The sequence below is a fragment of the Hippocampus comes genome, unplaced genomic scaffold, assembly GCF_001891065.2.
Source record: "Hippocampus comes isolate QL1 unplaced genomic scaffold, H_comes_QL1_v1.1 scaffold100, whole genome shotgun sequence".
Lineage (NCBI taxonomy): Eukaryota > Metazoa > Chordata > Actinopteri > Syngnathiformes > Syngnathidae > Hippocampus > Hippocampus comes.
This window is the reverse complement of record NW_017805282.1, coordinates 157,157-176,614: the sequence shown is the minus strand read 5'-3', so window position 1 is coordinate 176,614 and position 19,458 is coordinate 157,157. Positions and strand designations below refer to the sequence as shown.

General features: G+C 40.5%; 1 protein-coding gene across 1 annotated transcript in view; it reads right to left on the bottom strand.

Moving 5' to 3' along the window:
• Nucleotides 1–13,177: 13,177 nt before the first annotated feature.
• The window catches only part of meis2b (Meis homeobox 2b), a 25,024-nt gene continuing 18,743 nt past the window's right edge, over nt 13,178–19,458 (bottom strand). The window contains exons 10-13 of the mRNA XM_019871441.1: nt 18,892–18,950; nt 17,512–17,601; nt 17,216–17,312; nt 13,178–13,338 (exon numbers count right to left, since the gene is read on the bottom strand). Coding sequence (XP_019727000.1) covers nt 17,254–17,312; nt 17,512–17,601; nt 18,892–18,950 — 208 coding nt within the window. The 3' untranslated portion in view covers nt 13,178–13,338; nt 17,216–17,253. The remainder of the gene's footprint in view (nt 13,339–17,215; nt 17,313–17,511; nt 17,602–18,891; nt 18,951–19,458) is intronic.

Genomic DNA, 19,458 nt, shown 5'->3' with positions numbered 1-19,458 from the left:
ACCTCTGATAGCTATGCTAATGCGCAGCCTCTGAGTCTCATTGGCTGAACCTTCGCTGGTCCAAGCTAATCCATTAAAGCTGTGACAGTAATAATCTCTCCCCAAACACAGGGTTCCCTGTGTGCTAAACGTTATTTGACCGTTCCTGTCACATTGCTCTTTGCTGGGTACAGAAGTGAGGTGATGGATGAGTCCTACCCGGGCTTATTCATTCATCACCTTGGGCCACTTTGTGAGTGGGCGTCTTCTATATTTCTACTGTTTTGATGGGAATTTTGGAGTACTTGGAATTAACTCACTTCACTGGTGCTTCCATCGGGGGTATTGTTTTTGAGTGTTAATTCATTTCTTTTGCTGTTATTTTGTAGGAGTTAATCGTTGCATTAATTTATTGTTCATCTTCATGAATGTCACCATTACACGACCCATGAAAGCTTAGTCTGACAAAACATTAGCAGTTGACAAATATACTGACAAGCATAGTTGGCTAGTGGACTTTAGGATTGTTTATTATTATGTAATTACAATGACTCCAAGTGATTGATGTCATCAACCTGACCAAATATACACTCTGGAGCGCACCCATTAACCTTGGCCGTTTATTTTTACTTTCTCTTTAACAGCTGTGGCGGCACAGCGTGTTAAAGGAATCCACTTGCCACATTAAACACCTAAGTACTTAATCTTAAAATGGAAACTCTAAAAGCAAACATAATTTGTTCTGTGAAAATCACCAATTAGTTCAAATTCAGACTACTGCTGTTCTCTTCGGAACTAACGGAAATGTAAATAATCTGTTATAGCAGCTGTCCCCAATCCCTGGGTCGCGGACCGGTACCGGTCCGTGGTTCATTTGGTACCGGGCCGCACAGAAAGAATAAATAGCTTACATTACTTCCGTTTTATTCATTTCGGAATCTCATTGATGTTTTATTTGGAAAAATTACCCGATTCTCTGTTACATCCATTAACAGGTCAAGGCGCGCTTCCCTGTCACGTGATAGTTTTCTGCTAAAATGAAACCCAGGAGCTAGCAAAATGAGAAAAAAACCCAAACGTATTTGGAAAGTTTCTTTGGGAAGGGGAAAAGGCCCAGCTAGGAGACAGAAGATGTGATTTTCAAGAAAAAGAAGGATACATTGAATAGACAGTAAAAGGAGTCCGATTTAAAATACGGCTTTATCTCAACGGCAGACTTCCACGCACCAAGCCCACTGTGCATGATATGAGGCGATGGTGAGTCGTATTTTTCATGCACCTTTTAATTTGCGGTGTATCTTATTTTGAAGGCACGTTGAAACATTACCATAGCGACCAGAGAGCGTTGAGGGCATATTGGACATTCCTCGTGTCATGATTCATGTTTATTATTTTGTTTAGAAAATACTACAGTTTTCATGCAAGTCATATCCTATTATTTTGTTGTATTTATCCGTCACACCTCAAAGGGCCTGTCCCTGAAAATGTTGTCTAATATTAATCCGGTCGGTGGAGCAAAAAGGGCTGGGGACCACTGTGTTACAGGGTCAAAATTTCATGCACAAGCAAGGTTTTAAATTCTTAACTGGAATACAGGTGGAAAAAAAGGTAAACCTCTGTTAATAGTACATGAAGAAATAGTAAAATGTTGTCATGTTGTAAAGAGCAGGCAGGACAGAGATATATATATGTTACTTTCCCATGGCATAATAAGTTCAATTTTTAGTTCTCCGGTCTTCATCATATTTCCTTTTTTCTACCGTCACTGGTACCGTCACAGGGCGGCACGGTGGCTGACTGGTTAGCACATCAAACTCACAGTGCAGTGGTGCAGGGTTCGATTCCGCTCCGGCCTCCCTGTGTGGAGTTTGCATGTTCTCCCCGTGCCTGCGTGGGTTTTCTCCGGGTATTCTGGGTTTCCTCCCACATTCCCCAAAACATGCATGGCAGGTTAATTGATCATTCTGAATTGTCCCGAGGTGTGACTGTGAGTGTGAATGGTTGTTGTGTGCCTTGCGCTTGGCTGGCAACCAGTTCAGGGTCTACGCACCCGACCCTCGTGAGGAGAAAGCAGTTAAGACAATGGATGGATGATACCCTCATAAAATTGGATTTTGCTCCATGTACGACAACACCTGCATTAGCTGAGGTGTCACAGGACATCAACGCATGATGACTGCTTTTGGGCAGATTTTTAAAATATTTTTCTTCAATGTCAAACTTTTGGCATTTGACTTTAAATGTTCCATTGTAGAAGTTTCTGTTGCATTTTTTAATACATAAAGAGGATAAAACTGCTAGTTTCGCTGTGTGTTTTAAGGCACAGCATGTTTGAACTGAGGATTGAGAGGAAAGAAATTTCATCTGTGCTGTATGTTGTACATAGAGCATATTTGACAATAAAGATGACCTTGACCTTGACCTTGATATAAAGAGTCATTGCAGGTCTTCTAATATGTTGATAATTTTGTTTTGAAGTCATGCAGAGGCTTTTTCCATTTGATTCAACATGCAAAGTGCTCAAAATTTGCAGTTTCTCCACAGGATCTACTTGACTCAGACCTCTTATGTCTCTTTTGTGTCTTTTGAACACAAAGCCGAACTACTCAAAGTATGGCTTATGATGTCATCCGTCCTTTATAATGTGAAAACAGCAGCAATCAAACAAATTTGGTTTGGACAAACACAAAAATGTTTCTAACGGGCAATTTTACTCAAGAAAATCACACCCAGATGCCACCTTATGGTCTTTTTAACTTTTACTTTATGTACAATTATACACTAGTGGCACTTTCAAGGCAGTGTTTCATTCATTGTAGGAAGACAATGAATGCATGTCCTAAACAAAAATGAATTCAAAACAAGTTATTAAACATATTTTATTTGGGAAAAAGTATGGTCTGATTATTCTTAATCAATATTGTAAGCACTGCACAGCACTGGAGCTAACCCAACACAACTAATTGTAAGTCATACTTAATCAAGAATGAAAATAGAGTCCCAGTCAGAAATAATAACCATGCAAAATATTTACTTTTTAAAGGGGAGTGGATGTCCCATATTTCTGTAGCATGTTACATTCTGCGATTTATGTGACGAGAGTGCTTTGGGCAAGCTTCCACGATATGAAATGACCCTGTCAGGGCGCATTGCAGGCAAAGGGCAAAGGCCTTTTCAACCCGTCACAAATTCTTACCAGGGGAGTTAATTCCCCCCCCCCCCCCGCCACCCCACCAAAAAAAAAAAAAAAAATCGTTAAGCCTAGTTTCATGAGGAAAAGTCCACTGCTTTGTCAATGCCTGAGTAGTTCCGAGTTGAAATGGATGTTTCTACATATCAAAATCAAACCACTTGCTGCGACAGGACCCTCTTAAATGTAATCTAATAAGAGCCACGGATGTGCTAACACTTCACTTTTAATACGATCACACTGATGCGTCTTTCCTTTTGTCAAGGCTGGCTGACATGACGAAAAGCACAGCTGTAATCTGAGGCCGAAAGGAAGTGGATGATTGTATGAATAAAGTCTGACCATGAAAGTCATTTCTACGTTTTTATTTGGTAGACTGGCGCCTATGCGTTCATAAAAATTTTCATGCCGGCGCATATCTTCTACCGTGTTTGGGGCTATGTTGCGCCTGTCTGTGCATTCCGGCACACAGAGTTGCCTCACCCCCGACTCATTTGACAATTTTGGAATAGAAAGTAGTCTGTGCTCATCGTAAAAATGGGCACATTGTAATTTTCATGCCAGGGCAATGGTCTAGTCCAGCATGTTTGTACGTTTGGTAGATGCGCTACGCCTTCCTGGGCGTTCCTGCTGCGCCCCCGGCGCATCTTGCAATTTGGTGGCAAAAATCTACGCTAAAAATTTGAGTGGCTAAAAGGTGGTGTAATTCGATTTTAGTGCATTTGATCAAGGCTCAGGCAGACAAATTCAGCCCTGCGCAATCTTGTATGGTTGACGTCATGTTATTTTCATTCATAAATATGACACCAATTTGGGACAATCACTCTGAAACATTTTAGAATTGAAGTCATTGTACAAATTGTAATCATTATCATCTTAAAATACCTTCACAGCACATTGGCGGGGGCGAGTGTCACATTCAGACTCATGATCGGGGTTTGCAAGACTGTCTCCAGTCTCCCCACGTCACTGCGGTCAACGACATCATTCGCAAGGGGAGAGCATGCAGCTTACCTGCCAATGTCACGCACGGACTCCAGCGAGTCTGTTTCTGTTTTCACATTGTCCAACGTGGCGTACTCGTCATACTACGACCGGACTGCCCTGATTTTGATGCAAATGGCACCAACCACGATAAAAAGTTCACTAGGAGAAACAGTCAGCTGATATAAATATTGAGAACATTGCAATCGTGACAACAGGATCACCTAAATTCTGATGGTGTACTTTTGAGTCAGATTTTGTTGTCAGTTTTTTTAACACCACAGTAAATTTATTGTTTTACGCGAACCAATACAGCAAGCTACATTGGACCTCGACTTGGCATTCCTCTTTGGCTTTAGTGGAGGCCCGCACTCGAGTATTTCTGTTCTTTCTTCAAGAATGATCTCTTCCTTGATAAATTTGTCTTTTCATCATGGAACTGGTGACAATGTGCCAAAACAAGACCCACATTTAAGTCCCTCAGTGACTGACTGACTGATTTAAAAGTCGGCCTGCTTTTGACAGATACAGTCAAACACGAGCAGCCCGCTAAGCAAAGTCATATGTGCAGCCTGAGTTTGGCCTCCAGTCTCAACTTTAATTTGTCATTAATATAGACTATCGCATTTCATCTAAATCTTCATCTGACACACTGTGTTTCCACTTAGGAAGTCAACATTGGAGAAATTGATTATAAAATATTTTAAATCGCCTACATGTGTTTTGTTTTGTTTGTCTTTACAGCTGAATGTTGTTGAATTTTGGCCAGCAAGGTTATTTATCATTGTTTTATTTCTTAGCACAGTTACTTATAATACGGCCCAACCAGATGTTATTGATTCTCAGCCTACGGTTGAGATTATTAAAGTGCGGCGATCAAAAACATGAATAATTGCGCGTGCAAAAGGCAATGCATGTAAAAATACATAAATAAATAAATCACAAGAACAAGATAGCACAAAAAATGGTAACTGAATTCGGAACACTTCAAATGTCTTTCTACCTGTGGATATCGCATGGATATAAAGACAAAAACAACATTCACTCTGAAAAAAAAGAATAAAACCCTGTTTGCTTGGCAAGATCTCGTTCAAGATCGGGTCCTCTACAATAGGCCTGGGAGCTTGAGGGTTCTGCGTAGGATCTTAGCTGTTCCCATTATCTCGAGTGTTGTTCCTGGTATCCAGCCACCCATCTTGAAGATTACTGCCAGTTCAACAATCACTACTGACACTACTTTACTTTCCACATTTTCTCTAGTTCTTCCTTCAGTCTTTGATATTTCTCCAGGTTTTCATGTTCCCTTTTCCACATGTTGCTATCGACTCAGCATTGCTACATCTGTCACGACTGCTTTTGTCTGATGTTTATCCACCATCGCTATATTAGGCTAGTTGGCTATCACCAGTTTGTCACTGCATGTGAAAGTCTCAGGATTTTGGCCTGTATTTTTTTTTCAACCACCTTTGGTGGTGTTTATCGTCTTCATTCTAGGATCCCCAGATCATATATGATACAGATGTTCTGGTCCACTATTCCTGCCTACTGGTTATGCCGCTCCATATATGCCTTGCCCGCCAGCGTCTTACAACCTTGCCATGATATGCTGCACAGTCTCGAGGGCTTCTTTGCACAGCCTGCACCTGGGATCCTGTCTCATGTGGTACAGCCCCGCCTCTGTGATGTTGCGTTGAGGTCCCGTTCTTGTACTGCCATGAGTTGTGCCCTCTGTGTTGTCTTTCACTTGAGCCTTCTGCAACTCCTGGAATGTTTTCATGGTACATGCCATGCAAGGGCTTTTCATGACCGTAGATCTGGCTCCTTCTCCTTACTGGGATATTATGCGTGTGTGTGTGTGTGTGCGCGTATGTGTGTGTGCAAAATATCAATGCTGATCACGGTTGACTGGTACTTTCCATTTAACTGCTTTGTTTTGGTTCCTTCCCTCTGCCAACTCAGCGTGCCAAATAAGAAGCAAAACCTGCAGCCCGAACGCGACTGCGGCCATGCGACTGTTGAGCAGCTGAAATGCATCCAGGAACACGCGCACGGTAACGGGGGGCTGTCGCGGTAATAAGCATCTAAGTTAATGAAATGGTGTCTCGACAGTGATCAAAGAAGACGCAGGACACACGGGACTGAAACGTATGTGTACTCTTTATTTTTATTCCAATAGTGCATAAGTATGAGCATACACTTATTTTACACTGACTATATATAGTCAGTGTAGAAAGAAAAAAAAGGGAAAGAAATTGCGAAATTTACGATCAGCATTCACTTTCACTTACATCGATTTCTTGGATAATGTCTTTTATTTTGCTTCCTCCGTCTTTCATTTTAATCACTTTTACCCTCTCTTCCAGCGTCAGAGCTCTTCTTGTCTTAGCTGCTTGACATCCAAAGGTCCGTTTTGTAGCCATTTTAGCAATGCAACGTTCTTGCTGCGTCTGAAACTAACAATAACAAATACTTTCTGGACTACTGCGCATGTACAAACTTGCTCATGCTGCCTTTGTCGGACAAGTCAAAAAAAGTAGACACAAAATGAGTGTTACTAATGTGAATGTATGTAAACCACAGTCCCTGAATAAATATATTTCAAAATCTGTTCGACTTTATGGACTGCTCCTGGAAACTAGATCCAAAGTGACGTATTTCTCCACCATGTGGAAAAAAAGAGGAAGCCTCAGACTGAAGGACCAGTGGTCTTGGGGTCGCGGTGATGTGCTAACTAAAGTGTAAGGGCTGTCACACAGGGCTGGACAATAGCGCTGACAAAAATGTCAGGTGAAAAACCTGGGACGACATGTGTCACTTTAATTCTGAAACAGAGGCCAGCGTGGCAAGTTCAGTGTCCGGAGTGCCTGTCCGAATCCTACTCACTTTCCCCCTAATCTGAAGGAAACCATTTATGTCCAGAGCCAGATGCAGCTGCAGGGTGAGAAGGGACAGCCTGACAGAAAACACTGATTTCCTGAGTAAAAACCAAGGGAACAGGACACTTTAGGTCTGGGTGAGTCAGACGCTCACACTCTGAGACAACGCTGATTTACAAGATGACAATGACAAAACAATGGTGAAAATAATCTAAATAGGCCTACATTCAATTGAACTTTTTACACAATCTCAGACAATAACTGACTGGAATTTCAAAAGTCAGCTGCGAAACAACATTTTGACGACGGTTCTTTGCTTTGCCATGCTACTTTGTGAAGATGTACTTTTGCTGATTTAAAGAGCTGGTTTGTGAATGTGTTTTGCTGACGAATATGAAAAATTGAGATTATTTTATATTTTCGCAGGGTTCTGTGTGGAGTTTGCATGTACTTCCTGTGCCTGCGTGGGTTTTCTGCGGGTATTCCGGATCTCTCCTACATTCCAAAAACATACATGGCAGGCTAATGGAACACTCTGAATTGTCCCGAGGTGTGAGTCTGAGCACGGATGGTTGTTTGTCTAAGATTATTATTTTAACACGAACCAACAAACTTGGATATGCCCTTCTTAAAGCAAGCCAAATCTTGAATGTTGAGGGACAATGACAACCTTGATAAAGAAAGTCATGGCGTTCGATTAAATAAAATAATGTCGGAAGGAGTTTTGAAGGACTTTTGTTTACTCTGGAGTCAGCCAATCCTCCATTACGCGTCTCCAGTTGGTCCAAAATGCCGCTGCTCACTTCTTGACTGGTACTCATAAGAGGGAGAACATAATTCCTACTCCGGCATCCCGTCACTGGCTCCTGATTTTAGAGTTCTTTCTTTTTAAGATCCTGTAATTTGTTTTTGAATCTCAAAATGGTCTCATCCCACCTTACCTGTCTGAGCTCCATTCCTACCCACCTGCCTGGTGCCTCAGGTCATCGGACTGGACACTATTAGAGGTACTGAGAACTAAGCGGAGGTTCAGAGGGGATCGAGCCTTTTCCGTTGCTGGTCCCTCTCTTTGGAATGACCTCCCACTGAACGTTCAGCAAGCCCCCCTCACTGCCCATTTTTAAAACTCATCTTAAAACTAATTTTTATTCTTTGGGTTTTGAGTCAGCATGAGTCTTGATTTTTAATTTGACTGTTTTTATGATTTCTATTGTCTTCGTTCATAATTTATTGTTTTATTGTTTGTTGTTGTATGTATGATTTTTTTTCTCCATGTAGAGCACTTTGTATGCAGCGGTGGTTGTTTTAAAGTGCTCTATCAATACAGTTGAGTTGAGTTGAGAACTTACATTTGAAACATAACAAAAAGCCACCATTTCAACCCCCCCCCGACCACATTTTCACCTCTGACCTTTTACCTTCTGAGCGTCTTGCTTCTGACGTATTTGCCCCTTCCCACATATGATTTCCCTTACTTTAAATTTAAACAGTGAGCATACTGAAGCTCGGCCATCAACGTTGGAGGTAAACATCCACCATGTTGATGAGAGCTAAAAGAATCGAGTGAGTCACTTAGAAGGCGCGGACATACATACATCAAATTATGTTTGACATAGTCAATCCAGAGGTTGGGTCACGCCATGTCTCCTGTCATTAGCCCTGCTCCTATTGCCTGCCACCAAATGCATGGTGAAGTGATCAAGGAGCATGCGTAACTTGACACTTTCCACATGAGTTGATTACTGCCATTAGTGTTGAGATTGACTTATTTAGCTGCGCCCTGGAAACTATGGAATACCTAAAGCCAACATGATCTAATAAATAAATAAATTCCCACCATCTATATATATATATATATATATATGTACTTGATGGATTTTGTGTCATTTTATTGCGACTACTGCGGTCTACTGACTGATTTATTTGAATTTTTTTTTTTTTATTTCATGCCCTTCACACAAGATGAAAAAAACTAAAGGTGATCGAGCCTTGCAATCCATTGCCCCCAAACTGTGAATGCACTTTGGAGCTAAGAGTTGCCTCGTCAGTGGATGTTTTCCAAAAGCACTTAAAAACGTACTTGTTACATAGGTAGCGGCAGAAAGAATACATTTTTTTTTTTAACTTTCATTTATTTTGATTTGATTTTAACTCTTTGAGGGACAGCGGTTACTACAGTGGATAGCGTATCATGTTATCAGGTTAGAGGGTGCATGAAAGGGTTAATGATTTGTGTTTTTAAATTTTTTGTATTCAATCTGCAATGTAAAATGTTGTGATTCTGTATTTCACATGCTGTATTTATGACCAGAGTTGCAGAGTTCAATTCCGACTCCGGTTGTCCTGTGTGGAGTTTGCATGTTCTCCCCGTGCCTGCGTGGGTTTTCTCCGGGTACTCCGGTTTCCTCCCACATTCCAAAAACATGCGTGGGCAGGTTAATGTAACGCTCAAAATTGTCCCTTAGTGTGATTGCCGATGTGTGCGAATGGTCGTTCTTCTCTGTTTGCCCTGCGATTGACTGGCGACCAGTTCAGGATGCACCCCGCCTACTGCCGGAAGACGGCTGGGATAGGCTCCAGCACCCCCCCGCGACCCTTGTGAGGATAAAGCGGATTAGAAAATGGATGGATGGATTTATGACTGCATTTCAACCATTTAAAGCACTTTGTGAGTGCTCGCTATGGATAGTCCCAGATAAATGAAATTTCCTTATGTACACTGCCTGTATGCTTTGTATGATCTCCCAGTATTTTATATGCTTTTAATCATCATATTACAATCTCTTCAAGCTGCTTGGAAGTTAAGCTATGACAGGTTAGAGAACCACCTGTTGCTTGGCATGCGCTTGACATTGACAGCCAGCACGTGTTTTCCGGTTGTTATTGATTTTTGGACAAGGCACACTGCTGTCTTTTTGTTTGTTTTTTTTTTTTTTTTACGTGCTTTTACCCCATATTGTTTGCAGCCCTATTGTGTTTAAAATGCACCTCTACAAGCTTTACAGAGAGGGGAAATTCAATTTCAACATTCCATAATAGACATATGGCGCAAGGCACAGCTTAATGCAGTTGGTGCCAGCAGACTTCATTGTGAATATTGAGGCGGAGAAAATCACAACAGGCATATATACTCACCAGAGCCGGAAATATAGATAAAAACGACGCTGAATTGTAGTCCCCGACAAAAGCATGTTGAGATATGATGAACACATTTTGCATCAGTGTATTTCTGTTGTTTTTGAACATAAAATATGGAGACTGCTTATATTAATTATTATCAGGCAGAATAAATGTGGAGGATATATTATATTATGCTTGGTAGTCTCGAGATATTCAATAGAATTAGAATTTTTTTTCCTCGTGTACTTAATCAAACATTCCCTTTGCAAGCAGCCTCGTGCTTATTTTAGAAACAAGCTAAGGAAATTTTTTTAATGAAAGAAAAAAATTGTATTTAAGTGAACTAAATAATAGGTGGAGGGGGGGGTCACACGCGTCCACACTTTCTAAAATATAGCTATATTTTATTTTATTTTATTTTTTTTTTACATTTATTTGAATCCGGATACTGTGAAATGAAAACTATAGGGTAAGAATATTTTTCCACTTCAGAGGTTGGGCTCAGTAGTTTGCATTCAACTGGGCAAACTGCTGCCTTCTGAGAGTTGGCCTTTCGCCAGCACAATTTTCAGCGCACACGATTTGACAGTGATGGATTTGGGCCTAATTACAAATCATCCAAAGCAAATGATTAAAATGTGAGAGTGTTTTTTTTTTTTTTTTTTGCTGACCAGTGACCACGATGACTCGGACAAAGGATGGAGCATGAAAACAACAATCACAGCCGTCGTTAATTAACCGATGCTACTATAATTATCTGAATATTTATTGAATTGTGAATTATCTTATTTGAATGTTTTTGCAAGAGGGTGTTACGGTCGCCTTCGTTCGCCTTTTTTTTTTCGAGTGATACATTTGCGCAGTTAAAGATTGGGAAGAAATAAATACTTAAGCAACCGCGGCACTATGGTTCCAATTCAGTGAAATGTAGAGTTTGGGAATCGTGTGACGCATCGTTCATGCATTCAGCTTGCTGCAGCGCTGACCTATATTTCATACAGACAGGCGCACATTTCCGGCAGCTTTCACAACGCATTTATCTTGCGCGCAGTCTGCAGAGGCGAACCAATTAGGGCCTGTTGGCGCTCACATAGTGCGAGATGGCGAATACCGGGAAATGTTTGCACGCTGGATTTGGCTTTTTAAATAATGCCTCTCTCACGCGTTAGTAAATAAAGAGCGTACCCGTTGGCATTTAAAAAAAATATGGAGGAGTTATTATTCCTACGTAACGTTATGTTGCCGAGATTTTTTGATTCAAAGGTCGGGAGGATACAGTACTTTAATTTCACACGTTAAAATATAAAGGAAAACATTTTTTTTTAATTTGCTTCTGGTATTTCAGATCATTGATGTGTTTTTGAGTGGGCGGGTTTTTTTTTGGGGGGGTGCAGCGTTGCAGTTTGGGCCTCGTATGAGGTGAGATGTGGCATCGAAACAACAATATCAAGACATTTAATTGTATATCGAAACATTCAGACCGCTCATCGCGATTATTATGCCCGGAGCCTGAATTAATGTTTGCCTGAAGTGAACGGTCAACTATTTACAGCAACATAACAATAATAATAATAACAATGATGATGTTAATAATAATAATAATAAGAATAATAATGATAATAATAATGATAATAATAATATAGTGAAATATGTGAAAATGCAATATATATATTTTGTGCTGAACAAATCATCTCGTAAAATAAATTCCATTACTAAATTTAAATTCGTGGTGATTTCTTTTGATTTTTATGGATTAAAATAATTACGCATCAATACTCATAACGGGAACACGCGCTGTATAGTCACAGTTCCTCTATGGACGATTCTGGTTTGTGCTCGCCTCGTCGATAAAAGGCTCAGAGGATCGTTGGCGTCCGACAGTGATAAATGAGCTCCTCTGTGCACTTTTTGTGCATTTATTTATTTATAATTCCCTCCCGCGTTCCGCGGCCATCCGACGAGCAACGGAAAGGCGGAAAAACAAAAGAGAAAAAGGTTATCTGTTTGAAAACGAAACGATTTATTCCGTTTTATGATGAAAGTGTCAAAGAACTACCACAAATCTCGGTATTTTATTTTATTCCCCCCGCACCTCCCCATGCCGTCCAATCCCACACACGTTGACTTCAACTAACACGCGCACGCACGCACGTGCATGGTACAAAACAAAGACGCGTCGTGAAAACCAGCTGCAGCTTCTCTTATTTTTTTCAGAATTTGGGAGCCGGCCCATCCATCATCGCTGTCACTATCAATCCAATAACAGCAGACAACTGCAATTCCGTCTCCTATCGAACCGAAGCTGGATACGTGACCTGCTCCAACAACTAATTTTGTTGCTTTTTTTTTTTTCTTCCACCGCCCACGCGCGACCTCTGAATTTTTTTTTCTCGCTTCCCAAAGGCCTTCTTTCACACCAACACATGTGCTTTGTACCTTCTTTCTTTATTCTGTCTCGATTTGGTTCGAGTGTGAAGGCTTCTTCTGTGTTTTGGTGACATAGAAAAATCATTCAAACATTATCCCCCACCCCCACAAAAAAAAGACCGAACTCTTTATAAATTCCCTTCAGTTGTACACACGGATCATGAAAACAAAATACAAAAAAAAAAAAAACAGCATGAGTGTGGAGTAAGATCACTCAAGGTCGTCGCTGTGTGGTGAGGTCACAAGAATAAAAAAAAATACTGAAAAAAAAAAAAAAAAAAAAAAAAAAGAACGCAACGAAGAAGCACAAAACTGTACAGCACAACAGTTAAAATGACTATACATATTTTTCAAATATATCCCACAGTGTTTGCGTGTGTGTGCGCGCGCGCGTGCGTTGTGTCTGTACATCGTTGTTTAGACAGGAGATGCCGATATGGGAATAAAGCTTCACAGATTTGGTTAATATATGAGGGGGGTGGGGAGCGGGGGGCGGTGTCATCCCTGTGGTCCAGCGTGGTATAAAAATAAATAAATAATTTAACACGAAACTGGGGAGTGGGGGTGAGGGGTGGGTGGGCAAAAGACCGCTTCTCCCCCCACCCCCAACCCCAACACGTGATCCTCGACACACGTGCCCGTGCAAAAGCGACGGAGCGTCAAAGTTGAGGTGAGGCGCGTGGGGGGTGGTCACGTGGGATATGCACCGGCGGCTTCAAGCTCCACAAGATGAATGAAGATCCCTGAGCCAACCATGGAGGCCTGCAAAGGCGGAGAAAGGGAGATGAGGGCACGCAATGCAATCGTATTTTTTGAGGGGGTGGGGGTGGGGGCAAAGAAAGATGCACACGCAATTAAATATCACACACACACACACACGCACACACACACACACGCACGCACGCTAACGAATCAAAACAACGTTCACAGTATATGCGTGTGCCATATAATAGCAAATAACCGCGATACACGCCTCTCATTAAAAAAAAAAAAAAAAAAACTATTTCAGGAAAAACATGATTTTTCTGTGGTTCGTTTCTGTCGCCGTTGCCTTTTTTTTTTTTTTTTTTTTTTTTTTTAATAGCAGCCACCCACCTCCCCAGCTCTTCCCGCGCTTGCCGGTCTTAGAGTTCATCCTAAAAGTCTCTTTTGAAAACTGCATGCGGAGAAAGGGAGATGAGGGCACGCAATGCAATCGTATTTTTTGAGGGGGTGGGGGTGGGGGCAAAGAAAGATGCACACGCAATTAAATATCACACACACACACACACGCACACACACACACACGCACGCACGCTAACGAATCAAAACAACGTTCACAGTATATGCGTGTGCCATATAATAGCAAATAACCGCGATACACGCCTCTCATTAAAAAAAAAAAAAAAAAAAACTATTTCAGGAAAAACATGATTTTTCTGTGGTTCGTTTCTGTCGCCGTTGCCCTTTTGATCGACACAAACTGAAAATGAAGACCCGAGATACGGAAACATGAATCATCATAAAGGATTGGTCGCCGCTTCTGAGGATCGGAATCGTCTGAAAATAATAAAATAACATCGGAAATGTTTTCAAGAGGATTTTTGTGGCCTTTAAAAAAAATGAAACCGACGTAAATATATTCTTTTCGGGAAACAACTGCAAACGGAACTGATCATTTTAACACTATGAGGGGCACTCGATTAAATATGTGTAACTGAAACATTTTTGGAAAAAGAAAACGCAACCAACCAATAAAAACCTTCTTATTTATGGCTTTCATTTTTTTTTTTAACATTTGTAAGATGAAAAATACATCGGGATAATATACTTACTTCAATGGATTTCATTGTAACCATTATAATTACATCTCTGCGCTGAATAATAAATAACAATTTACACACGTTATAAAATAAATAGTACCTGGGTTGTGTTTTCAGTTTTTTTTAATGCATATACACTGCATATATACACAGACACACACCCGATTAATGTTGTGTGTGTGTATGTATAAAGTTGCATGATTTCGTCGCTAGCATTCTAATCTTTCTAAAACTACATAAATACACAATGCGATTTTCCACTCATTGATTTATGAAAAATGATAAGACAATAGTATAGTATCATTGAATAAGTCAGCACCCCCCACCCCGAAAACACACACACACACACACACACACACACACGCACACACACACACACACACACACACACACACACAAGACCCACTTTGATCTTGTAGACAGTAATATGATGCGGTAAATTAATGCTTACACACTTTTACACTTTAAGACTGTGCATTTTGTATGAAACAAATTTTGTCTCCTTTTTTCCTCAACCAGTGAAACGAGTTTATTCTGTTTGATAAACTAAAGTAAAGGTCAAGCTTATCATACCATATTCTGCCCAACCTTTATTTTCGCAAATATTTGTTTAACCCTTTCGGGGACAGCTGTTACTACAGTGGACAGCTTATCATGTGAGGTTTACAGGGTGCATGAAAGGGTTAATATGTCATTATTGAGTATCACCCTCATTTTGGAAAAAAAATACTTTTCAAATGGAGCAAGCGTTGCAAAGATGAGACGTGATGCGTCGACAACGGAGCGGATGTCAGAGTTCCTGTATGCAGAAGGCATCATGCAGATTCACTCAAGTATTCCACGCTGGTTAAATGTTATGGCTCCGGCTTTATTGTGCATGGAAAAGCCTCATATTTCTGCAGTCCTGAGAAATTTACTGCTGCAGTCAGCATATGCTCTCACTGCAGATGAAATTGGGGGAGGAAAATACAGCAGGCTTGCTTCATTGAACTACACAAGTAACGACCCACCCATCATTACATGAGAAGTAATTAGATTAAATCACCACCAAATGCAGATACAGTACAGTGTTTATTCGAGGTGGAAAAAAAAACCATGCCAATCTTCCTTGACATTTTTTTTAAATAGAAAAAGCATCATGATCGCATTGGAACTTCATGAGCAATATTTGGGGATTATACCCCCCCCCCCACCACCCAAATAAATAAATTTTAAAAAATTAAAAAAAAGAAGGAACAAGGCTGCCGTGTCGGTGAAAATTGGCCCACTGGATAAAAAATGAAGCAAATGCAGCTCCTATTTACATATAAAGAGCTCTATTAATCAAGGTAAGTGTCATTACAGCGTGGCTCATTGAGCAGCGGAGTGTGGGTGTTAAATAAAATTCTCCGTGCTTGGATGCCTTCGGCGGGCAATACGTCTTGATTTGAGAACTGTCAGCGGCAATATGAAGCTGATAGGGGCCGAAGGAAGAGGAAGGGGGGTGGGGGGGGCTGTAGGGGTGGGATTAGCCTGATTCTTAATCAGATTGCAGAATGAGGGAAGATGGAGGGAGTGGGAAAAGAAAGGGTGCAAAGGGAAAGAAGCCATGGCAGTAGGGGAATGTGATACAATCGCCGTTTTTATTGATGTGAATCAAAAGGATTTTCAACGCGATGTTTCAAAAGAGCTGTAAAATGTGAAGGTGAATGGACTGTGAGTCCCTTCGCTTGATTAAAACAAACAAAAAAGCAAACAAGGCAGCCTTCGTGATGTACTCTACATTGGTCCAATACACAAACAAATGTATGCCTATATCGTGTCCATGTTAAACATCGGATTTTTTGTCATACTTCCGGCAAGGAAGTGCGTGGTCTTGCATGTGCTTGTTTTCACTCGGAAATTTAACAAGGAGAATTTTATTTATTTATTTTATTTTTTGTAAATTGTAATTGCAGATTATGAGTTGTTTTTCAAAAACTCACCCAAGGGTTTAGTGGTTGTGCAAGTAAAATTTCCTCAAAAACGCATCTTGTAAATTTTTTTTCTACAAATTTTTGAGTTAAAAAAGTGTCCTTTAGCCATCGGAAAAGCTAAAGGACACTCCCAAAAATTTTTTCTGTGCAGTTTTAGTCTACTTTTTCAAGTTTTTAAGATATAGGAGTGCCATTTTGTTTCAAAAAAAAAAAAAGAATGAATGTATATGTGTATGTATGTGAATAAAATACTAAGATGGATTAGTGACAAACATTTAAAAAAAATAACTACATTAACTAATAATTAAAAAAAGAAGAAAAAAAATGAAATTCAATTTACAACGGTATGCCGATGGCTACAAGGTGAAGGGGAAAATCTGCCCTAATCTTAATTCATACTGTATTAGCTTTCTGTTTGCAGATATTGACAGTACTGATCAACTGGGAGCCGCACACGCCTCTCACCTCACTGTCTAAATTTTGACTGCACAAATGCTATTTTTAATCAACATAAAAAAAATAACACAACCATGTTTTAACCTTTTCAGGGACAGCGGTTATGACAGTGGACAGCTTAACATGTTATCAGGTTACAGGGTGCATAAAAGGGTTAAAATTTGTTCCCCAGTGTAATTATACACGCAATGAAATGCTGATGATGACAAGAATGTACTAATCTCTTTTTTGCACCATGTCCATACATGTTTTTTGTTGTGTTCCAAAAGGGGGTAGCACGTACGAACAGACCTTACATACGTATACCGATGTTGTATTAAGAACTAGAACTTCGTAACCTTTTTGATGTATCGCCTCCAAACGTTTGCTAGGATATTTTGAGTAGAAAAATGAAATGAGAGAGAAAATGTGCAGTAATGTACTTACTCTGCCCTGTTGTTGAGGCTGGCCTCAGCAATGTGGTCTTACATGTAGTGCCATTGCCCGTCCATGCCCATGTTCATACCCATACCCCCCATCGGACCTGGAACAAGAGTGTGTTTCGAAATTTGATTCGTTTCAATTGAGCGGCATATTAACTACACGATTGATAACAATCGTTAAATAAGTTATTTTAGAAGGTGGTGGTTCAGAACTAGACGAAGTGTATTTACTACCCTGACTGTGATGAGAAACAAATGACATTTGAAGAGGTAAAATTTTTGGGGATTGAGAATGTTTACCTCCGGGTCGAAGGCCCATGTGCTGCTGTCCATCAAGGACAAAGCCTCCCATTGGTTGGCCGTCTGGACTGTAAGCTGTACCCTGACTCACTGAGAGAAGAACAGAGAGAGAAAAAAAAAACGTCAATGGGACAAAAAAAATTGCATTACACCTGTCTTTTGAGCCATATACACCTTCTATGGCTCTGTACCTCAGGGAGTGGTCTCCTGCCCACTAAAGTCTTTCAGAAGATGTGAAACAGGCTGCAACTCTGACAATGTTCATTCTATTTAACTGTACATATGAAAATATTTTACCTGTACTGCTCGCTTTTGAATTCATTCATCATTTTTTAATTTTTAAAATGTCTATTTTTTTTTGGACAAAATGATTTTAATTGTGGCAGCATTACCGGTGTTCAACCGGGTAGCATGCCGGCTTCACAGTGCAGAGGTGCAGGGTTCGATTCCAGCTCCGGCCTTCATGTGTGGACTTTGCATGTTCTCCCCGTGCCTGCGTGGGTTTTCTTCGGACACTCTGGTTTCCTCCCACATTCCAAAAACATGTACGGCAGGTTAACAGAACACTCTAAATTGTCCTGAGGTGTGATTGTGAGCCCAAATGTTTGTTCGTTTATGTGTGCCCTGCGATTGGCTGGCAACCAGTTCAGGGTGTCCCCCGCCTACTGCCCGAAGATGCCTGGGATAGGCTCCAGCACACCCGCGACCCTCATCAGGATAAGCGGATTAGAAAATGGATGAATGGATTGTAACCTTTTAAGTTTATGTACAGTAGCTGTAAAACATTTCAAATGACCTTGTGTATGAAATGTGCTCCACAAATAAACTTGCCTTGCCTTACCTTTTAATCCTGCGCAACTCAGGGGTCACCAACATGGTGCCCGCGGGCACCAGGGAGCCCTCAAGGACTACATGAGTAGCCCGCGGGCCTATTCGAAAAATAGCTCACCAGTGATTAGACATTATGATTGTCGAGGAATATTGTAGAAGCCATCATTTCAAAATGTAAACACTGGCACATATTTATAAAAGTGTTTAAAAGTGTGGCCAATTGATATTTATCTGTTTCATAATTCTTGTGAGAAACCGTTAATGCGATCAGCGTCTTCTCAGAAATGGATATCATTAATCGTTAATTATAACATACGAAAGAAGTTTGAGTGAATTTATTTCAAAAGTGCATCCTATCAAACTGGCAGCCCTCCGCATTCATCAGGAGTCAGGAAGGAGCTCTTAGTTTTAAAAAGGTTGGTGACCCCTGTGCTCCATTAATCTGTCGCTACACTTGTGATTATCAATTAATAGTCCACCAAGTGCCATCTTTTTTACTTGATGTTGAGTTTAACTCTGTATGAACTCTTTTTTTGTATTTTTTTTTACCTGCTCTGTTGGACTGGTCGATCATCGGCTGAACTATTCTCCTCCGTGCATTGATGAACCTGAAAATCAAACGTATGTCAAATAAATATCGAAGGGCGTTATGCATCTCCACTCACAAGTTCCCCAGTTCCTGAGAGGATTGAACAAATAATTCTTCAGTTAAAGCATTCGGGATCCACCCTTACATATGGCAGTTTCAGACAGACTGGAAACCCATGCTGTGTCTCCAGGGGATTTCACTAATAATACAATTCCCTTCCACAGACACAATCTGTTGTATTGGAACCTTGTAATATATCTGTGAAAAGAAAAAAAAAAGTCTATTGATTTAGGTTTAGCCTTGTAGCCACAGGCTATACTGTGACTAACTGATCTGCCAATGCTTTTTCATGAACACATCCCCAAGGCAGCATGGGAAATTTGAACATGGTGACATCCATATTAGGGCTTCCAAAGCTTGTGGATCTAAATGTGCGTTGTTACGTAATTAAATCTGAATAAGCTCTTTTATATTGTATGGTACATTTATGAGGAAATACTATATCGATGCTTATATATATATATATA